Source organism: Narcine bancroftii, chromosome 3 (genome assembly GCF_036971445.1).
Source record: "Narcine bancroftii isolate sNarBan1 chromosome 3, sNarBan1.hap1, whole genome shotgun sequence".
Lineage (NCBI taxonomy): Eukaryota > Metazoa > Chordata > Chondrichthyes > Torpediniformes > Narcinidae > Narcine > Narcine bancroftii.
In genome coordinates, this window is record NC_091471.1 from 177,846,309 (window position 1) to 177,869,094 (window position 22,786).

Below are 22,786 nucleotides of genomic sequence, written 5' to 3' on the forward strand. Positions count from 1 at the left end.
TCCAAATTAAATTAAAATACTGGGGCTTGAACATTGATACATATCCCTTTATTCCTTGCATTTTCATGTTTCTTTCCAGAAGCTTCTTAAATGGTACTATTGTACTAGCTTGCACCATTACTAACTTTGTTAAATTAATTTTGTGATTTAATTTGGACTCACAACCTCCAAACCTTATTATTGAGCAGGCGTTATTGTAGGCTTCAACCTTGAATGTCAGTTTTGTGCATCATTGAGATTTGTTTGAAAATTTGAAACTTTTGAAAGGTTAGTAACTTTGAAGTAATGCTAGATATCAATCACATGTGGCTTTGACATTGAAATGGAAATTTATAAAGACAGCTTGCCTTGATGTGACTCATCCAGACTCGCTGTGCTGAACGTAGATGCAGCAGGTTCTCAACTGCTGCTGAGATGAACTTTAGTCATTGTTATTTATACTTGATACAGGCAAATTATTGCCTGCAAATATTAGCTCAAGGAACTACAGGTACATTGAAGTTTTACACTTTCTAAAATAAAATTAGGTCACCAATTTTGGCATTTTTAATCCTGTTTTTCTACTAGTATAATTTAAATAAATATGCTTGGGTCGTAAGTATCTTATAGTCTTACTGATGTTACTTGTTGGTAGCAAATTTATCTTTACTTGAGGCAAATGCTATGTTAATTATTCTTTTCACTTTACAGAGGTCACAGAGAAAATCGAAGTCCTTCAGACACCTCCACGTATAGAGGCTTTTGAGGGAGACTCTATCAGCATGCAGTGCTCTTGTGCAAAAGGCAAAAGGATTGAAGCCATCAGGGTAATCTGGAACAAAGACACAAATATATTGCTTCACGCAACTACAATGAATCCAGCTCACATCAACAGAAGTTCCTCTTCCATTAATGAAACAACTGCAGAGCTGACAATTGAAAATATTGTCCAAGAAGATTCAGGAATGTACTTCTGTCAAATTATTGTTGAAATACCGGGACCAGTTCAAAGAGGTGCTGGGAATGGAACAAAATTAACTGTGCAAGGTAAATTCCGACTAAAATTCTGCTATTATAACTTCACACAGCATGCTTTGAGCACTTCTCAAATGTTTTAATCCTTTTTTATCAAAATGTCTTCTGATTTTTGAATGTCAAAGAACATTAATAATTAGTTTGTAAACAAGATCCATATCATTATTTTCATATTGGTATCCAATGTTAAAAACGGTAGCAGCAAGATTCAGGACCAAGAGCAAAAACTTCCTGTTTTGGATGTCAGAATTGTATGTGTAGTTTCCTATTGGGAAATCACACACATAATGAAAATGGCATTGTTCATTGGATATATTGAAAAGACACGAGGAACAAGAGTAATAGGTACGAATACTGTAAATTTGAAATAAAAATGAGATGCACAATGCAGAAAGAAAGAACAAGGTAATTTAAGTGTGAGACACAGAACATAAAATAGTGCAACACAGGAAAAGGCCTTCACTCCACGTGTTTACACTAATTTCTCTTATTATTTGTAACGAAGTGATATCACTGGGCAGTTAGTTTCTTGCAGATTAAATTTCATAAAATACTGAATAGCACCAATGATTTCATTTTAAATAAAAAAGCAAAGAACCCAACTTGAAAGTGCCTGGAGTACCTTATAAGGAGCTGGGTAGGACCTCAGTCAGCGATGGAGGCTCCTTCATGTTGAAACCACTCCATGATCTGTGAAGTATTTAATATCCCAATTGAAGAGCCAGTGAAGTGTGCTCCAGTTTCCTACCACATTCCAGGGAGCTTTTTTTAATTATTTTTTATTTTTCATACTGTGAACCATATCAACTAAAATATGTACAAACATTTCTCATTAAATATACACAGTGGCATTTTCTCCCGTTTTTCTCCCTTTCCCTCCCTCCCCCCTTCCCACCCCCCTCCAAAACCAATAATTCAACATATACAATACAATAAAACCATAAAACAATGTCTTCACACAAAGGAAAATAAACAAGAAAAATGCGTCATCTACTTTTACACATTGAATCAAGTCGTTTTGTCTTCTTATCATTTTAGGGGGTGGAGGTCTGTGGTAGGCCCTCTCTGTTATGTTCCATGTATGGTTCCCAAATTTGTTTTCAACAATGTGACTTTATTTTTTAAATTATATGTTATTTTTTCCAATGAAATACATTTATTCATTTCCATGTACCATTGGTGTATTCTCAGGCTCTCTTCCATTTTCCAAGTTGACATGATACATTTTTTTTGCTACTGCTAAGGCTATCATAATGAATCTTTTTTGCGCTTTTATCCAATTTGAAGCCTAATTCTTTACTTCTTATGTTACTTAAAAGAAAGATCTCTGGATTTTTTGGTATGTTACTTTTTGTGATTTTATTTAATATCTGATTTAGTTCTTCCCAAAACGTATTCACTTTCGTACATGCCCAAATTGCATGTATTGTTGTTCCCATTTCCTTCTTACAGCTATCTGATAATGTTGAATCCCGTTCTTTTAATTTTTGAGGAGTGATATATAACCTGTGTAACCAATTATACTGTATCATGCGTAACCTTTTGTTTATTATATTCTTCATTGTTCCAGAACATAACTTTTCACATGCTTCATTTTTTATCTTTATGTTTAAATCCTTTTCCCACTTTTGTTTAGGTTTATAGCTTATTTCATAATTTTCCTTATCTTGCATCTTAATGTACATGTTCGTTATAAATCTTTTAATTATCATGGTGTCTGTAATCTGATAACCAGTTAGAAGGCTGGTCATTAAAATTCACAAGTGCTTTGGCTGACTTTATTAAAATGCTGCTAAATAAGAAAAGTTTTACTTGGGCATTGTCTTGTATGTCCAGTGGAATAAACCCATGAAATGCTGGAAATCCTCCATTTCTGTAGAAAGAGAAACAGAGCTAATGTTTCAGGTTGATGACCGTTCATTAGAAGTAGATAAAAGTTAGAAAACAAACTTGTTGCAATTGCAGAGAAAAAAAGGGAAGGTATAGAAGGGCAGTGGGAATAATCCAGGAATCTGCAGGCCAGTGAACTTCACATCAGGAGTTGGAAAGTTGTTAGAAGGGAAGCTGAAGGAACAGGATTTATTTGCATTTGGAACAGCAAGGACTGGTTTGAGAGTGGCAGCTTGGCTTTGTGCATGCAAAATCATGTCCCATAAGATTGATTGTGAATTTTGAGGGGGTGACCAAGAAGATTGATGAGGGCAGGGTGGTAGATACAGACTTCAGCAAGACATTTGATTATGTAAAAAGATTTCTGTGTTTCCTCTGTTTATTCCTTGGATGTGGAGCTGATATTTCAGGAGCTTGAAGGCCAGCCATTGGGCTGTTATCAACAATGTTGCTAGGTTGCAAAGAGAAGGAATATAAAATCAGTCTATTTGCAGTTGACATCATAGTATACTTAACAGAACCAGAATTATCAATAAAAGAATTACATAAGAAATTGAAGGAATATGGAGAAATATCGAGGTACAAGGTGAACACAAATAAAAGTGAAGTGAAGCCAATGAACAATGCGGATTTCACAGTTTAAAAAAAGAATCACCATTTAAATGGCAAACACAAGCAATCCGATACCTAGGTATTAGACTAGATAATAATCTAGGCCATCTATACAAATTAAATTATCAGCCATTAATGAAGAAATTACAAGATGACTTAGAACATTGGAAAGATTTACCACTAACACTGATAGGAAGGGTAAATTGCATTAAAATGAATATCTTCCCAAGGATACAATACCTATTTCAATTGTTACCAATTCCCTTAGCAGAGAAATTCTTCAATGAGCTAAAGAAAATAATAAGGAAATTCTTATGGAAAGGGGGAAAACCGAGGATGGTGCTAGATAAATTAACAGAATGGTACAAACAAGGGGGCTTACAGCTACCAAACTTTAAGAATTATTATAGAGCAACACAATTAAGATACCTATCAGATTTTTATCAAACAAAGGAAAAACCAGATTGGACAAAGTTAGAACTAGATAAAATAGGGGAGAAGGTATCAGAACATATACTTTATAAATGGGATGGAAAAACTGGTGCAACATAGAAGTTCACCAGTACTGCACCATCTGCTCAACATTTGGAATAAGATTCACGTAGAAAGGAAAAAAACAAATTACCAACTACCAAAATTATTATTGATGCAAAATCAACTTATCCCTTTCACAATAGATATCCTTTCCTTTAGAGAATGGGAGAGAAAAGGGATCAAAAGAATTGAAAATTGTTTTTTGGGAAATAATTTATTATCTTTTGAACAAATGAACTACAAATATGGTATAACTCACGGTACAATGTTTGCACACCACCAACTGAAAACCTACTTGAAGGACAAATTGGGAAGCAGGCTGAGGTTACCAGAAGGAAGCAGCTTTTAATATGTAATTACAGACACAATGATAATTAAAAGATTTATAACATGTACATCAAGCTGCAAGAGAAAGAGAATGATGAAATAAGCCGTAAACCCAAACAAAAGTGGGAACAAGATCTAAACATAAAGATAAAAAATGAAAAATGGGAAAAGCTATGCTCTGGAACTATGAGAAATACAATAAACATAAGAAGGACTTACATAAAGCGATTAGAGAATTCTTATGGAAGGGAAAATTTCCGAGAGTAGCAATGAGAAAATTGATGTGGGATTTTCAATTTGGAGGTTTAAGATAACCGAATTTTCAGCATTATTATGAAGCAGCTCAATTCAAATTTCTTAGTGCATTAATGAATATGGACGACCCACCTAGTTGGGTAAAGATAGAAATGGCGGTTATTTTAGAAAAATTTCCTCATGAGTTTTTGTTTCGATGGAATAAAAATTTATTACGAACTTATGATGTACCAATATTGAAACATTTATTGAATTTATGGACAAGTAAACTTAAAAAATTGGGGCTTAAAAATATATATTCTGGAAGATTGCCATTATATAATAATAAACTTGTTCCTTTTACGGTCTCCAATGCCACTTTGAAACAATGGGAAAAGAAGGGAATAAAAAATTTATCTGATTGCTTTTCTGAGGGTTGTTTTTGTTCCTTTGATGAATTACAAAGGAAATATGGTATTAGTGCAAATTCTATATTTGTATATTATCAATTAAGATCTTTTGTAAAACAGTTATGTTGTCGACATATGATTTTATTGCCTGAATCTAGTTTTGAAGAATATGTACTTTCAATACCAAAAAAGGGATATATATCTGATTTGTATTGTATTTTACAAGAAATTGATAGTAAAAAAGACTGGGATAAAGATAAGTTGAAATGGGAAAAAGATTTAGGACATAAAATAGCTGAAGAAGCTTGGATGGAAATTTGTCAGAATAGTATTCGGAAATTAATTAATGCTAGACTAGCGATGATTAATTATAATTTTATTCATCAGCTATATTTAACGCCGGAGAAATTAAAAAAATTTGGTCTTAGTAAGTTGGATTCTTGTTTTCGTTGTGATCAGATGGCCAATACTTTTTTGCATACTGTTTGGCTTTGTGATCGATTGCAACAGTTTTGGAAAGGTATTCAATCTATTTTTAACAGTTTATATAATATCCATCTTGTATTAGATCCCGATATATTTTTATTAGGGAACATGCAATCATTAATTGATTTAGGTTTAGAAGATTATCAGATTTCATTTATCTATTTAGCTTTAGTCGTGGCTAAGAAATGTATAGCACTTACTTGGAAAGATAGAAATATACTAACTTTAGATAAGTGGTATTTGGAGATGAAATTTTGTTTGACTATGGAAAAGATATCTTTTTCAATTCAGGATAAGATGTCTTTTTATAAGTTAAAGTGGACTCCGTTTGCTAATTATATGCATTTAAGTTTCATTTAAATATGATATTTTAGTATTGACAATTTTTTTTGTTGTTAGAATTTTTTTTGTTGTTAGAATTTTTTTTTAGGTTAAGTTTTATCTCTTTTTTTGTAAGTGGGTATTTTTTTTCCATATATAATATTTTTAATTTTATTAACTCTTCACTCTTTATTTTGGGGGGGGGAGGGTTGGACTAATTTTAAGTTAGACTATTAATATTGTGTTACAATTAACGGGGGGGGGGGTTATTTTGTGTAGTTTTCTGATGTAATATTGTAATCATACCATTTTAATTTTTTTTAAATTTTTCTTTAAATGTAATTCTCTATTGTATTCATTTTATAAAATTTTAAATAAAGTCCAAAAAAAAATCAGGTATTAAATAAAATCACAAAAAGCAACATACCAAAAAATCTAGAGATCTTTCTTCTAAGTAATATAAGAAGTAAAGAACTAGGCCTCAAATTGGATGAAGCACAAAAAAGATTTATTATGATAGCCTTAGCTGTAGCAAAAAAATGTAGAATGTCAACCTGGAAATCAGAAGCGAGCCTGAGAGTACAGCAATGGTACATAGAAATGAATAAATGTATTCCATTGGAAAAAAATAACATATAATTAAAAAAATAAAGTCACAGTATTTGAACAAATTTGGGAACCGTACATGGAACACAACAGAGAGGGCCTACCATGGACCTCCACCCCCTAAAATGATAGAATGAGAAGAAGACGAAATGAACTGACCCAGTGTGTAAAAGTAGAAGACACAATTTTCTTGTTTATTTTCATTGTGTGATGACATTGTTTAATGGGTTTATTGTGTTGTATATGTTGAACGTTTAGTGGGTAGTGAAGGGGGTGGGAAGGAGGGAGGGAAGGGAGGGGGGAAAAGGGGAGAAAATGCCACTGTGTATATTCAAGAGGGAAATGTTTGGGTGTATTTTGGTTAATATGGTTCAAAGTGTGAAATAAAGAATGATTTAAATAGGTGGAATGATCTGCCTATAACTTTAGTAGATAGAGTGAATTGTATTAGAATGAATATTTTTCCAAGAGTTCAATATTTATTTCAGTCAATTCCTCATTGGATCTGTCAAAAATTCTTTAAGATTTACATTCAAGCATTAGGAAGTTTTTATGGAAAGGAAAGATGGCGAGAGTGTATTTGAAAAAATTGACCTGGAAATTTAAATTATGAAGTTTGCAACTTCCCCATTTTAAGAATTATTATAGAGCAGCTCAATTGAAATTTATAATCGGATGCTTGAGTTAGAAAAATCCTCATCTTGGGTTAAAATAGAATCGAGTAAAATAGGAGAAGATTCTATGCATGATTTTATTTAGAAATGGAATTCAATATTGTAAACAGGAATTAGAGATATACCTATTGATTGAATTATGGAATAAAATAAATTATGAAATGGGTGGAAAAGGTTTGATCTCTTGAAAAATGCCTTTGTATCAAAATAGACTTCTTCCTTTTTGAATTAATAATCATTTTATTCAGGATTTGTAGTCAAATGGGAATTTAAAAAGTAGAGGATTGTTTTAAAGCTGGTAAATTTATTACCTTTCCACGAATGAAGGAAACATTTTATGTACAAAATAGTAACTTTTTTGGTTACTATCAGGTTAGGGCTTTCTTGGTTGACAAGTTAGGCCATAATTTGATACTACCTTAGCAGAATGAATTAGAATTATTGATAAGTAAGGGTGGTACAAATAAGTTTATTTCAGAAATGCATTAATTACTTCAAAAAGCAGCTCCCAAATTCAGAATTCATATATCAAGATTAAAATGGGAGGTTGTAAAATAGACAAATAGATGAAAATGATTGGATGCAATTATGTAAGGAAAATATGACAAAAATATTAATGTTATATATAGATTGGTTCAATATAATTTTCAACATCAATTATATTTAACTCCTCAAAATTTTTTTAAAAATTGAATCCAGCATTATCAAATTTATGCTGTAGATGTGATCAGGAAGTTGGTTTGTTTTTTCATTCTTCTTTGGCTTGTTCTAAGGTAAAACCTTTTTAGTTAGTGGTTAAAAATTTTTTGGAAAAACTATTAAGGGGTTAATATTAAACTAGTTAGTTCTAAATTAAGATTAACTATGTATCAAATTGAATTTTTTCGATTGGCTTTAGGTGTTTCTTGGAAGTGCATAATATGACAGATTATGTTGTGTTTGTATTTAATATAGATATGTTTTTGGGAGACACATTGGGACAGGTGTTTTTTTAGTGTAGGTCACATACAAACACTTCAAAACAGATGTCATTTAAAATACTGGTGCTCTGCTCAAGCCAGGCAGGGCGGCTCCTGGGTGCCTTTGCAAAAACTTTGGAGAGTGCCCAAAAGACTTCACTAATGGATTGTTGCTTACAAAAAGGCAACAGATGAAAGAGATCGGAGGAGTATTTTGGAGCCGTAGGCTATCTGGAGTGCAGCTTGTGGTTCTAACAGGACCATGTGGTTTTGCAAGCAGGCTTTTCTCTGAGAGTGAGAGAGAGAGAGTGAGAGATCAGTTCTGAAGTTTTACAGTGAGCAGCGGCAGCTGGGACTGGAACAGGACAAGCTGGCAAGCTTGTGGAAAAACCCCATTTGTAAGATGGGCTGTGAGTGCTTAGTTCAACCTGGTCCATACAAGAGGAGAGGACTGTCTGCCTAATATTTCACTTGAAATACGAGAACCAAAAGGAATTCTGTGGTGACCTGAAAGAAAGAGGTTATCATCTAGAAACCCCTGATAGGGGGTAACCCCTGATAGCGGTAACCATTTACCTTTCAAGCAAAGCCTGGTGAACTTCATCAATGTTAAAATTATGTGCACAGTATAAGAATTGCCTGCAACCAGTGAACTTGGAGGAATGAGAAGCGAGATTGAACTGTGAACCAAAGAACTTTTCTTAAATTTACACATACATTACATACACGTGTGCTTAGAATTAGAAGGGGGTTAAAAAGATTAGTTCACAGACTACTCTTTGCAGACAATGCCGCTTTAGTTGCCCATTCAGAGCCAGCTCTCCAGCGCATGACGTCCTGTTTTATGGAAACTGCCAAAATGTTTGGCCTGGAAGTCAGCCTGAAGAAAACTGAGGTCCTCCATCAGCCAGCTCCCCACCATGACTACCAGCACCCCCCACCCCCCCCCCACATCTCCATCGGGCACACAGAACTCAAAACGGTCAACCAGTTTACCTACCTCGGCTGCACCATTTCATCTGATGCAAGGATCGACAAAGAGATAGACAACAGACTCGCCAAGGCAAATAGCGCCTTTGGAAGACTACACAAAAGAGTCTGGAAAAACAACCACCTGAAGAAACACACAACGTGTACAGAGCCGTTGTCATACCCACGCTCCTGTTCGGCTCCGAATCATGGGTGCTCTACCGGCATCACCTACAGCTCCTAGAACGCTTCCATCAGCGCTGTCTCCGCTCCATCCTCAACATTCATTGGAATGACTTCATCACCAACATCGAAGTACTCGAGCTGGCAGAGTCCACAAGCAACGAATCCATGCTGCTGAAGACCCAACTGCGCTGGGTGGGTCACGTCTCCAGAATGGAGGACCATCGCCTTCCCAAGATCATGTTATATGGCGAGCTCTCCACTGGCCACTGGGACAGAGGTGCACCAAAGAAGAGGTACAAGGACTGCTTAAAGAAATCTCTTGGTGCCTGCCACATTGACCACCGCCAGTGGGCTGATATCGCCTCCAACCGTGTATCTTGGCGCTTCACAGTTTGGCGGGCAGCAACCCCCTTTGAAGAAGACCGCAGAGCCCACCTCACTGACAAAAAACAAAGGAGGAAAAACCCAACACTCAACCCCAACCAACCAATTTTCCCTTGCAACCGCTGCAACCGTGCCTGCCTGTCCCGCATCGGACTTGTCAGTCACCAATGAGCCTGCAGCAGACGTGGACATACCCCTCCATAAATCTTCATCCGTGAAGCCAAGCCAAAGAAAAAGATTAGTTAATAGTGATTAGTTAATGTGTGATCCTGTTTTCATGTTTAAAGGTAATTAAAAGCAACTTTTGTTTAAGTAACCATTTGTCTTGGTGAATATCTATTCCTGCTGGGTTTTGGGGTCCTCTGGGTTTGTAACAATAGCCATTACTTGGAAATCAGATATGGATTTTGGGATGGCGAGGAGGCATGCTGAATTGCGTTTTTGTATTCCATGAGAAAATAATGTAATTACACCATAAATATCATTTATTCTTGAAAATATGGAGCCCATATTTACAGTATGTTGTTTTGAAAGTGTGAAGGACTCTTGAAAAGCCGTCCCGTTAGTAACCTTAACTCCATTGTTGTTTGTATTGAGAATCATATTTCTTTTTTGCATTCTCCTAGTTTTTCCTTTTTTTTGGTATACTTAGGAGGGTTGATGGGTGGGGGGGGGTACAGAGGGATAAAAGTGTGTTTTTTTAAAAATCTTTCTACCACATTCTTAAATAAAATGTTCAAAAGATTGGCTTGGTGGGAGGTGGCAGAGGGTGGAATTTGAGGGTTATTTTTTCAGACTGGAGACATGTGACTAGTGCTGTTATTTGTCATGTATCTATTAATGATTTGGTGAGCGTATAGGGTAAATGATTAGTAAGTTTGAATATTACACCAAAATTGGTGGTATATTGAACAATCAAGAAGGTTATAGTGTGACCGCTCCGGCAGTTAGGTCATCATACTACACAGAGTACTCTGTGGCCTCCCCAATTTCACCATAGCATCCAAACTCCATTACTCAATACAGTAAAATCTCCATTATCCAGAATTCCATTAACTGGCAACCTCAAGCAACCAGCAAAATAAAATTGCAGAAAATAAATAGGTAAAAAATACAAAGGTTTAAACTCGAGGCACCCTAACGGCCAGTTCGCCAATACATGAAACACGCAATCACAAGCAACTGGCAAATTCACTCATAAAGCATCTACCAATCCCAATAATTACTGGATGCTGGGGCTTTACTGTACTTTGATTTAGGAAAGACATTATGCCAAAAACTCTCTTTTTGGCCCTATTGATCTGTGATGCCACTTTCAGCATCTTAAGTCCATGGAGTCAACAAATACAGCATTTTCTTCGTTAACATTCCCGTAGCCTCTTTGGAAATTCTCTACAAGATTTGTTAAACATGACCTACTATGCTCAAAGTATAATATATTGACTATCCCTAATCAGTCCATAAATATCCAAACACTTGTATATCTGATCTCTTAGAACACCTTCCAATAACTTATCTACTACTGATGTCAGGCTCACCAACCTATAATTTTCTGGTCTATTCTTCACCTTGTCTGCCAAAGCAACCAGATGTCTTCTTTATCCCCTTCTGATTTCCCTCAAGTTGTTTTTCTGCACTTATTATACTCCGCAATTACCTCAATTTGCTCCTTGTTGCCTATACCTGCTACAAACCTCTCTCTTCTTCTTCTTAACTAGATCCCAAATATCCCTCAAAAACCAAATTTCCTTATGCCTGTTAACCTTGTCTTTAATTCTGACAGGAACATAAAACTCTGTACTCTAAAAATGTCACCTTTGAAGGCCCTCCCACTTACCAAATACAGCCTTGTCAGAAAACAAAGTCCAAATCCTTGCTTTCTTGATCCTTTTTCATTTCCTCAAACTTGGCCTTTCTCCAATTTAGAATCTCAATTTGAGGACCAGACCCAGACCTATCCTTCTCCATACTTAACATGAAACTAATGGCATTATGATCACTGGACCCAAAATATTCCCTACACATACTTCTGGCACCTGTCCTGTCTTTTTCCCTGATACGAGATCCAGTATTGCACTCTCTCCAGTTGGTTCCTCTATATATTGATTTAGAAAACTTTCCTGAACACATTTGACAAACTCCAAGCCCTTTTACAGTATGGGAGTCCCAGTCAATATGTGGAAAATTAAAATCTCCTACTATCACAACTTTATGTTTCCTGCTACCTCCCTGCAGATTTGCTCCTCCAATTCTCGGTAACTATTGGGCGGTCTATAAAACAACCCACGAGTATTGTCATACCTTTCCCATTCCTCAGCTCCACCCATATAGCCTCAGTAGACGAGCCCTCTGGTCTGTCCTGTCTAAGCACAGCTGTGATATTTTCCCTGATGAGAAATGCCATTCCTCCCTCTTTCATTCCCCCCCCCCCCCCACTCTATTGCATCTGAAGCAACGGAAACCTGGAACAATGAACTGCTAGTCCTGCCCCTACTGCAACTAAGTTTCACTAATAGCCACAATGTTATAATTCCGCATGTTAATCCATGCTCTAAGCCAGGGTTTCGCAACCAGGGGTGCGAGATAACATTTCAGTTTTTTTGTTTATATTAAGGGTACTGTCCTATATATTCAAGAAAAAAATATTGATTTTTTAAAAAATGTCCAAATTAAAGATGGGGATGTTCTCTTTTTACTCTATTCAATAGAATGAGATTCTCTATGAATTTTAGCGCATTTCGAAGCGCTGTTCCGCCCTATAACTTTTTTAAAATCGGGACATTTAAAATGGGGGCCAAACTTGTTGTTTTCTGATTTGTAGCAAATTACATTCGATTTTTATTTCTTATTATTTATTTGTCTTATGTAAATTATTAATTAACCCTTCGTTATGTCAAAGAAAAGGAAATAGAATGATGATGATGTGCAGTTTGGTTTCACGAACAACTGAGGATCTGCAAATACCCCAATGCTTGTTTTCTGATGCTGTCTTTTCAAACACAAATTTGAAGCCATCTAAGCTGCAGGAACACTTCAACAACTGGCATGGTGGAGCAGATGTTGCAGGCCATGATGTTGAATCATTGAAAACTAAAAGGGCCCGCTTTGATTCTCGAGCAACCCTTTCAAAATTGGGTTTTATATCTGCTGACAAACCACTGCTGATGGCTTTATACCACATGGCATACAAAGTAGCCAAATCCAAGAAGCCCCATACAATTGCAGAAGAGGTGATAAAACCGTGTGCATTAGGAATGGCAACAATTGTTCTGGGAAAAGAAGCCACAAACAAGCTTAAATTAGTGCCGTTATCAAATAATGTTATTCAGAGCCAAATTGGTGATTTGAGTTTGGACATTTTGGACCAAGTTATCGCAGATATCAGGGCTAGTCCCTTGAAAATCTCTCTCCAGTTGGACGAAACCACTGATGTTTCAAATTGCAGTCAACTCATCACATTAGTGAGATATGTCCATGATGGTGTCATAATGGAAGATTTCCTGTTCTGTGAAGATCTGAAAACAACCACAAAAGGAAAAGATGTCTTCCAGTGTGTGAAGGACTTCTTTGCGAAATATAACTTAGATATCCAAATTACTGATTCTGTGTGTACTGACGGTGCCCTGCTATGCCAAGAAATAAATTAGGATTTTTTGCAATGATGTAACAAGAGATTCTGCACTTGCAAAGTACCCGCTGTTTTCTTCATCGACATGCTTTGGCATCAAAAACATTGCCTCCAAAGTTGAAAACGGTCCTTGACACTTCTGTGAAGACCATCAACTGGATTAGGGGTCGTGCACTGAACCACCACCTCTTCAAGTTGCTTTGTGAAGATTTTGGAAGTGAGCATTCAGTTTTGGTTTTCCACACGGAAGTCCGCTGGTTGTCACGTGGGAGAGCTTTAATGCGCTTCTTTGAACTGCGAGAAGTCAAAGCTTTTCTGAAGGAACATGACTATGATCTGCCCGGAGAAATGGAATCACAAGAATTCAACCAAACGCTAACCTATTTGAGTGCTATTTTCACTCGTGTGAATGACCTGAGTGTATCTATTCAAGGGAAAATCATAAACATATTGAAATGCTGCGAAAAGTTTAATGTTTTCAAAGAAAAGTTACATCTTTGGTGTCAACAAGTTGAAAGAGGGAATCTTTCAAATTTTCCATCACTCGAAGAAATGGTTGATGACGATGAGTCCCTAATTCCAAGTGTGTGTGAAGAAATTGGATCATTTGGAAATATTATCAAAGTCATTTGATGGATATTTTGGAGGAGGAGAACTGGAAACTTCTGAAGAATGGATTATAAATCCATACTCCTTCAATTTGGATAATATGTCGGATGATGAAGAGCTGAAGGAAGATCTTATTGAACTGTGCACAAATCGTGTTCTTGAAATGCAGTTTGAAAGCAAAACTTTGGAACAATATTGGTGTTCGGCAATGGACATGTTTCCAAGACTTCGTGAAAAAGCACTAACTGTGCTCATCCCATTCGCGACGACATACTTCTGCGAGTCTGGATTTAGTGCCCTTTTGTCAATCAAGACAAAATCTAGAAATCGCTTGGGTGCACAGGCAGACATGTGGATTGCTGTCAGCAACAAAGTGCCACGTTTTGAAAAACTCTTAAGCAATAAACAGGAACAAAAGAGTCATTAAATTTAAATTGGCTTATGAACATTAGTTCTTTAATTTTTAAAAGAAATTTCATGCATGGATGAAAATTTAATTTTTTTGTAGGGTTTATGCAACTTTTAATTTGTTGTAATATTTTTTCTTTTCCATATGTTTCATTTTTGTTTATATATTATTAAAAATTGATTATACAAATTTGTTTTGGTCATCTTTACCTTTATTCTTAAATAAATTATTACTTTAAGGAGTGCGAGAACATATTAAAATTTTTTATGCGGGGCATAAAAAAGGTTGGGAACCACTGCTCTAAGCTCATCTCCAATACTCCTTGCATTGAAATAGATGCACCTGAGAATATTATTTGCACCACACACACCTCTTTGATTTCTGTCTTTATCTTCAGTCTTTACTTCATCTTTTTCTCCTCTATTCCACGATCTGCTCTGGCACTCTGGTTCCCATCCCCCTGCAAATTTAGTTTAAAGCATTTAGAGCAGCACAAGCAAACCTTCCTACAAGTATATTAGTTTCCCCCACCAGTTCAGATGAAAACTGTATTGCCTTCCATGAAAGAGAAATGATCCAGATATCTGAAGACATCCCTCATGCATAATCTCTTTAGCGATGTTAAGATGCAATATCCTCCAATTTCTAACCTCTATAGCATGTGGTATGGGTAGTAATCCTGAGATCACAACCCTGGAGGTCCTATCCTTCAACTTCACAACTATCTCCCTGAAATCTCTTTGCAGGCCCTCATCACCCTTCTTATCCAAGTAATTGGTCCCTCCATGGACCACGACATCTGGCTGCTCATCTTTCCTCTTCAAAATGCCATGAACTTGATCTGAAATATCCTAGACCTGGAAAATGGGAGGCCACATTCCATTTAGTATCCTCGATCTCTTCCGCAGAATTTCTTATCTGTACCTAACACTACTGAATGCCCAATTTTTACAGTTCGCCCTTCTTCCTCTTTCTTAGCCACAGGGGCAGACTCTGTGCTAGAGTCCTGACCACTGTGGCTTGTCCCCTGCCAGTCATACCCCTCAGAAGAGAGAGTCAGCAGAGTGGTATAACAGAAACCAGAGAAGTCAATGTTAATTCCGTCCAGTTGGACAGTGCCCAGGCAGAATATTTTATTCTTCTAATTTATTGTGGCCATGGTTGGCAGTGCATGAAACCATGGACAGACATGTTGGCGTGGGAATGGGGCATGGAATTGAAATGTTTGGCCACACTATTGCTGTGTGAGAAGCAAAGGAGCTCAGCAAAATGATCTCCCAGTCTGTGTCCAGTCTCTCTGATGTAGAGAAGGCCACAATGGGAACACCAGATGCAGTAGATGACTCCTACAGATTCACAAGTGAAGTATTGGTTCATTTTGGAAGGTTGTTCGTGGCCCCAGTTTGTGTTAAGTGAGGAGGAGTGGGCTGAAGTGTAGCACTTCCTGTGGCTCCAGGGGTATGTACCAAGGGGGTGATTTGTGGGAAGGGATGAGAAGACGATGGAACCATAAAGGAAGCAGTCTCTATGGAAGCTGGAGAGGGGAGGAGAGGAGAAGATGTGTCTAGACAAGGGATCATGTTGCAGGTGATGAATATTGTGGAGAATAATATGTTGGTTGTGGAGACTGCTGGGGTGGTAGGTGTAGACAATGGGAATCCCTTCCTTGTGACATCTAGGGGCAGAGGGGGCCAGGGCAGATGTGCGGAAAAGAGAGGAGATGCAGGCAAGGGCTGAGTTGATGGTAGTAGAGGGGAAGCCACATTTTTTGAAGAAAGTCATCTTGGTTGATCTGGAATAGAAGACTTCATCATTGGAGTAGATGTGACAGAGATGGAGGAATGGAGAAAAGAAGAATCTTACAGGGGACACGACGTGAAGAGGTGTGGCTGAGGTAATTGTGGGTGTTGGTGGATTTGGAGAAAATGTCTGTGGAAAGTTTGTCTCCTGAGTTGGAGACAGAGAAATTGAGAAGGGAGAGAGTGTTACCAGAGAAGAACCAAGTGAATTTTGAGGTCAGGGTGAAAATTATCAGCAAAGTGTATAAAGTTAATGAGCTAATCATGGGTGCATGAGGCAGTGGTAATGTAATCATCGATGTGATGGAGGAAGAGTTGAGGAGCCTTGCCTGTGCAAGCTTGAATTGCTAAACACTGCAAACAAAATGGCAGGCATAGTTGGGGCCCATGGGGGTACCCATGGCTACCCCTTTGTCTTGGAGTAAATGGGATGAGTCAAAGGAGAAATTACTGAGAGTGAGAACAAGTTCTACCAGGCAGTAGAGGGTGGTGCTAGAGGGGGAATGGTTGGGTCTGTTGTTGAGAAAGTAACTAAGGGCTTTGAGAGCTTCAGCATGGGAAAGTGTATAGAGATTGGACATCCATAGTGATAATGAGGCGGTCAAGTTCAGGGAATTGGAAGTCGATGACCAGAAGCAATGAAGTTAGAGATGGGATGTGAGGCAGTGGCTTGATGTTCTTTGGTAGGGATCAGTTGAAGGGGTAAGTAAGAAGAAGTGTTTGAGAGTTGTCATCCAGCTTTGCCAAGGTAGAGGTCAATGCGCCAGACCACAACAGTATCACCCTTGTCTGTACTTTCATTGAGAGGTTGGAATTGATGGGAAGAGATTGGAGGGTGAAGCATTCCAAGAGGATTAGATTAAAATAAGTGAGGAGAGTGATTAAGATGGTTGATGGCTCAGCAGTAATTGGAATTATCCAGAGCGGGCAGATGGCCAGGATGAGGAGTCCAAAAGGAGGAAGAAGGCCTAAGGCAGAAGGGTTCTTCAGTGGAGAGTGGAGATATCTCTACAAAGGAGAAACTGGACACAGACTGGGAGATCATTTCGCTGAGTTCCTTTGCTCTGTCCACAGCAATGGTGGGAATCCCCCGTGGCCAACCATTTCAATTCTGTGCCCTATCTTTCCATGACCTAATCTACCTGCAAATTGCAGGAGTAACACCTAATATTCCACCTGGGCTCTGTCCAACCAGGTGGCATTAACATCAACGTCTCCAGTTTCTGATAGGTCTCCCTCTCTTCCCCATCCCTGTCTTCTTTCCTCCAGCTCTCAACCTCTGCCCTCTCTAATGAAATGTATCCCCTTTTACTTCTCAGCACTTTTCCCTTCTACCCTCCCACCCATATCCACCTTCGATCTCTTGTCTGTTAGTCTGTGCTCCTCCCCTTCTCCTCCTCCCATCATTTTATTCAGTCACCTTCCTGCATTTTGCTCATATCTTGATGAAGGGCTCAGACCCAAAACGTTAGTTATATATCTTTAACTTTGCTACATAAGGAACACTGCATGACTTGCTGAGTTTCTGCAGCATTTTTTGAGTAAACTCCAATCAGAATGCTGCAGATTTTCTTGTTCAATTCGGTTTATGTTTGCTTTCTTGTGAGCATGACCTGTTGAATGCCTGACCATATGCTGAACATATTCCAAGAGTTTTTAAATGATCAGCATCTGTGGCATTTGTCTTAGTATGTGTTTTTCAACATGTTCTTCTTTTTGCATGTTTCAACCCACCCCTTAAATAGTCTGTGTCCCTGTTCCTGTGCTAGTATCATTCTCTGGGCATAATGCTTCCTTCAGGATTCTGCAGGATTAATTCTCATTCTGGTCTTTCCCTTGGAGGAGCCATCTTTTTTTTAACCCAACTAAGCAAGCTCCTTCATAATTTGAATGAGCACGATTAGATTCACCTTTCAGATTGAGATCTAAATTTGATTTGTTATTTTGAGTTCCACAGCTCTTGAATACATTTGCTCAACAAATATCTGTCAATCTTAGTTTTAAAATTAGAATTAGGCCCTACATTGAAAAGCATCTTGCAATGAGTTTTCTAAATTTAAAACCTAATTTTAGTTCTGGTTCTGACTGCCTACCAGAGGAAGTGGCATCTCTCTACCCTGAAAACACTCTTTTAAACAATTCAATTATTCACAAATAGAGAAAAAAGTCCATTCCATTCTTCAATTGAATTCATTCTGCTGTATCCCTTTTGACAACTTTAAGGTCTATGGAACCAGTTTATATTGTACAGATCAAAGATAAATCAAAATAGTTTACAATTGTACAACAGCTCATGAAGTGTAATATTTTGTTGCTTTACTCAAATGGTGGAACCAGTTGAATAGCTCAATACTGCTCTAAATTTTAAATTTTAGACATACACCATGGTAACAGGCCCTTTTGGCTCATGAGCGCATGCTGCTCAATTATACCCAATAGACCTACAACCTGGAACGATTTTAATGGTGGGAGGAAAGCAGAGCCAACAGGGAAAACCCACAGACACTGGCAGAACGTACAAACTCCTTACAAACAACACAAGATTTGATCCAGGTCCTGACTGCTGGTGCTGTAACAGCTTACACCAAATGTGTCGCTAACTATGCCACCCATTCCTTGGCATGGTAAATTACTTGGGCAAATTTATCCCCAACTTGAGTGAGATGACCGTCCCACTGAAGCAGCTGATGCACAGAGATGTAGAGTGGACCTGGCATGATCAGCAGCAGAATGCTTTCAACACTTTAAAGTGACACACGTTGTGCCCACCAATTCTCTCCTACTATGACGTATGAAGACCAGTGATGCTGACCTGCGACGCCTCGCAGTATGGCCTAGGTGCAGCATGCCTACAGGGTGGTAAATTGGTGGCCTATGTTTCAAGGTCACTCACTGACACGGAAACCAAGTACACAAAAATTGAAAAAGAACTATTAGCAGTTGTTTTTGCCTGGTCTAAGTTCAATGACTATGTGTATGTTAGGCCGATCACCATAGAAACCAACCACTTTCCCCTGGTGACAATACTGAACAAACAATACCCAGTGCCAGCGAGACTACAGCAAAAGATGCTCAGACTCCAGAAGTGGAACTTCACTGGTGCACAAGTGGGGTAAGGAGAAGCACTTTGCCGATGAGTTATCATGTGCCCCCAGAAAATGCACGGTCCAGCAGGTCAAAGAAGAAGACAGTCTTGATGTTATGATGGTCACCCACATATCTTCGGCCTGGCTGGAGGAACTAAGAAAACACACGACGGAAGACGGTACTTTAAACACCCTAGGCACCTTCATCAAGGGCGACTAGCTGAACAAGCAGGGCAGTCTGCCACCAGCAGTACAACCCTACTTTCCCTTCCATGACGAGCTACTCGTTGATGAACGGGTTGTGATGAAGGGCCTAAGAGCTGTAATCCCAAGCTCACTGCAGAATACAAATATCGAAATCCTACACAGAGGGCACCCAGGCGCAGAGGCAACAAAATGCAGGGTGAGGGACATTGTTTACTGGCCAGGCATGACCAAGGGGTACAGGCTTGCTCAGTGTGCAACAATGCTAAGCCATACCAGCCCAGCAGAAAGAGCCACTGCAGCTCAACTCCATACCAGAACTACCCTGATCGACTGTGGCAACAGACATTTTCAAATGGCGGAAACAGTAATACTTGGGATCAATTGACTCATACTCAGGATGGTTCAAGATAGACCTGCTGCATGACATGATCTCCTCTGCGGTCATAACGCAGCTGAAACGACACTTCTCGGAGCATGGGGCAGCTCACACTCTACTATCAGGCAATGGCAGGTAGTTCACCAGCGGGAGATTTGGAGACTTTGCAGTAGCGTGGGATTTCACCCTCATCTCCAGCAGCCTAGGGTACCCACAGTCAAAGAGTTGTCTGAGAGCTGCAAGAGAACAAAAGAGCTCATGGAAAAGTCTCACAGAGAAAAGACAGACCTGTTCCTCAACCTACTCAACCTGGCGGATGTCCTACATTGGGCTCGCCGGCACAACGGTTGATGTCAAGACAGACCAGGACGACTGTACCGGTGGCAATGAGGCTTTTGTAGCCTCAATCAAGAAACCAGCAAGAAGTCAAGGCCCATTTGTTGGACAGAAGGTTGGCACAAAAGAAATGCTATGATAGAACAGGATGACCACTTAAGCCATTGGCAGAAGGGCAAGTCGGAAGAATGCTGACTCCACAGGGCTACGACCGCATGGGCATAGTTTTTTTGCTTTTTTTTTCACACTATGAACCATGCTGACCAAAATACACACAAACATTTCCCTCATAGTTGAAGGGAGCTGCCAGGAACCCAGGTCATACCTGCTGCATTCAGAGGGGAGGCTGTACAGAAGAAACAGATGGCCTATCCTCGCAGTAAGGAAACCACCCCCATCTCAAACCAACCCCGATGAGACTGTGTTCCTGGACTTGAAATGTGAGCTTGAGATCAGTAGGAGTCCCCCAGGAACCACTAATTTGACAATGGACAGTACCCCTGAGACAATGGACAATACACACCCTCAGAATGAGGTATTTCAAGTCTCCACATCCATAGAGGGCTGTTGTAGGACATGCACTGGGCACATCTGTAAACCCAACCCGAAATACTGGGACTGAATGGGATTGGATGCATGATATTCAAATGTTACCCATGCAATATTTAAAATGTTAAAATTGGCTCACTGTGGTATGTGGAATGGTTGCTTCAGATAGGGGATGCTGCCATCAATTGCTTTGTACCCGCTGTAATTGGATTGCAGCCACTGTACTCACAACAGCACACAGTGCATGTGCGAGCTCCACGAGGGCGCATTACTTGAATTGAGTCCTAGCAGGGAGCAGATGCCATGCTATGAGCTCTCTCTCCCTCTTTCTTTGATTGTGTACAGTAAAGTTATTTGGTTAACCTTATCTACTGACTCATCTAGTTATTCAGCATGCAATAACGAATAGTAACTTTGATCTTTATTTCTATCTAGCATCTCACAACTACAGGCCAAATTTGATTGCACTGTTTGTGATATTGGTTCCAGCAATTATGCTACTCATGCTATGCTTCAAGCAATGGCGGAAAAGGCAAAGACACACAAGAGCATCAGGTATGTGACTGCAAACAATTGCAAGGAACAAGATACGTCTTTCAAATTGAAGTGATATTTCAGAACTGCACTTACATGTATAACCCACAATGCTTGGACCTATTGTTCCATTTTAATATTGAAAAATCTTATGATTTTAATGCCGACCTGATCAGATAGTAGTGATTAATTTTGTGAATGGGATGGGGGGGGTGGTCTTCTGGAGATATTTTGCTCAGGACAATGAAACTCATTTGGGGTCTGTCCTGAGATAATGGGAATATTTGCTTTTCCCACTTCATCCTAAAATTGCCACGCCATATAAATATTAAAAGATATAGTTTTTGAAGTTGCTTGTCAAGTGACCATTCATCCAGTTTAGTACAAATCCCACCAATGTAATGAAATAAAATAAATAGATCTAGTCTCACCAGTAGCCTTAAAGCAATTTGGTTCACGAATATCCTTCATCAATGAAAAACTCTATTCTCCTTCCTGAACCTGGGCCACATATGACTCCTGACTACAATGTAGTTGACTCTTAACTACCCCCTCACCTCAGGAGCAATGAAGAATGGATTCTAATTCCATTAACACCCAATGAATAAATAAAATAAAACAATCTAAAGTCCACTCTTACTTGGTGATTTATGGCAGACCACGTTCTGAAGAATTTTTCTATTTCCATTATTTTTATTGAGTTTGTAGCAGCGCTATGGCGACACTACAGCTCCCTGGAGCCATCGAACCAGCCACGTGACGTCAGTGCATGATGACATCAGCACGTTAAGAACGTGATTCTGGCTTTTAAAAGATTGTGCGGCTGGTGAAGAGAAAATCCATTTGATTCACTCTAGAAATGTCGTGTGGTTATTTCATTGTACTCACTGTGATCCCAGTGGCCACAAGTGGTGACCCCAACAAGTCCAAAAACGTATTTTTGGGCAAACACGGATTCTGCAGCCGTTGCTGTGAAGCTACCATCTTTCTGGACACCTGAGCCTGAACTGTGGTTCCAACAGGCTGAAGTGCAATTTCACTTTAGCAAAGTCGAATTGGACACCCCTCGTTATTACCATCTTGTCAGTGCCCTGGACCAAACTGTCGCTAGGAGGGTCAGTAACTTCCTACGGATCCACCAGATACCAGCAAGTATGATGTTTTAAAAGCACTTTTATTACGTGTATATTGTATGTCCTGTAGGGGAAGGGCAGCCAAACTACTACATTTCGATGGGATGGGAGACCGTGCCCCTTCAGAACTAATGGATGAAATACTGTTCTTGACAGCTGGGGTAAATCCCAATATGTTATTCGAGTAGCTCATTTTTAGAGCGAATCCCAGATGATATTAGGCCCTTGTTATCCAAGTGTTCATTTGAAAACCCAAGGGCTGCAGCGGCAGAGGCAGACATTCTATGGCTGGCTAAAAAGCACAGCAAGGAAAGACAAGTCAACACAACCAACCCCTCCAATATTGACCCTGTATCACACTCTAGTGATCTTAGCACATCATTCCCTATAAACAGGCAACACCCAAGACAAGCAAGCAGCTTGTTAAACACCTCTTCTTGGTGTTATTACCACAGACGTTGGAGAGTAAATGCCTGCAAGCCTACTGTATGGATGGGACCAGTTGTTCCATCGA

General features: G+C 38.9%; 1 protein-coding gene across 1 annotated transcript in view; it reads left to right on the forward strand.

Moving 5' to 3' along the window:
• The first annotated feature begins 395 nt into the window (after positions 1-395).
• Positions 396-22,786, forward strand: part of LOC138756308 (uncharacterized) — a 40,353-nt gene continuing 17,962 nt past the window's right edge. The window contains exons 1-3 of the mRNA XM_069922847.1: positions 396-490; positions 691-1,026; positions 21,041-21,160. Coding sequence (XP_069778948.1) covers positions 415-490; positions 691-1,026; positions 21,041-21,160 — 532 coding nt within the window. The 5' untranslated portion in view covers positions 396-414. The remainder of the gene's footprint in view (positions 491-690; positions 1,027-21,040; positions 21,161-22,786) is intronic.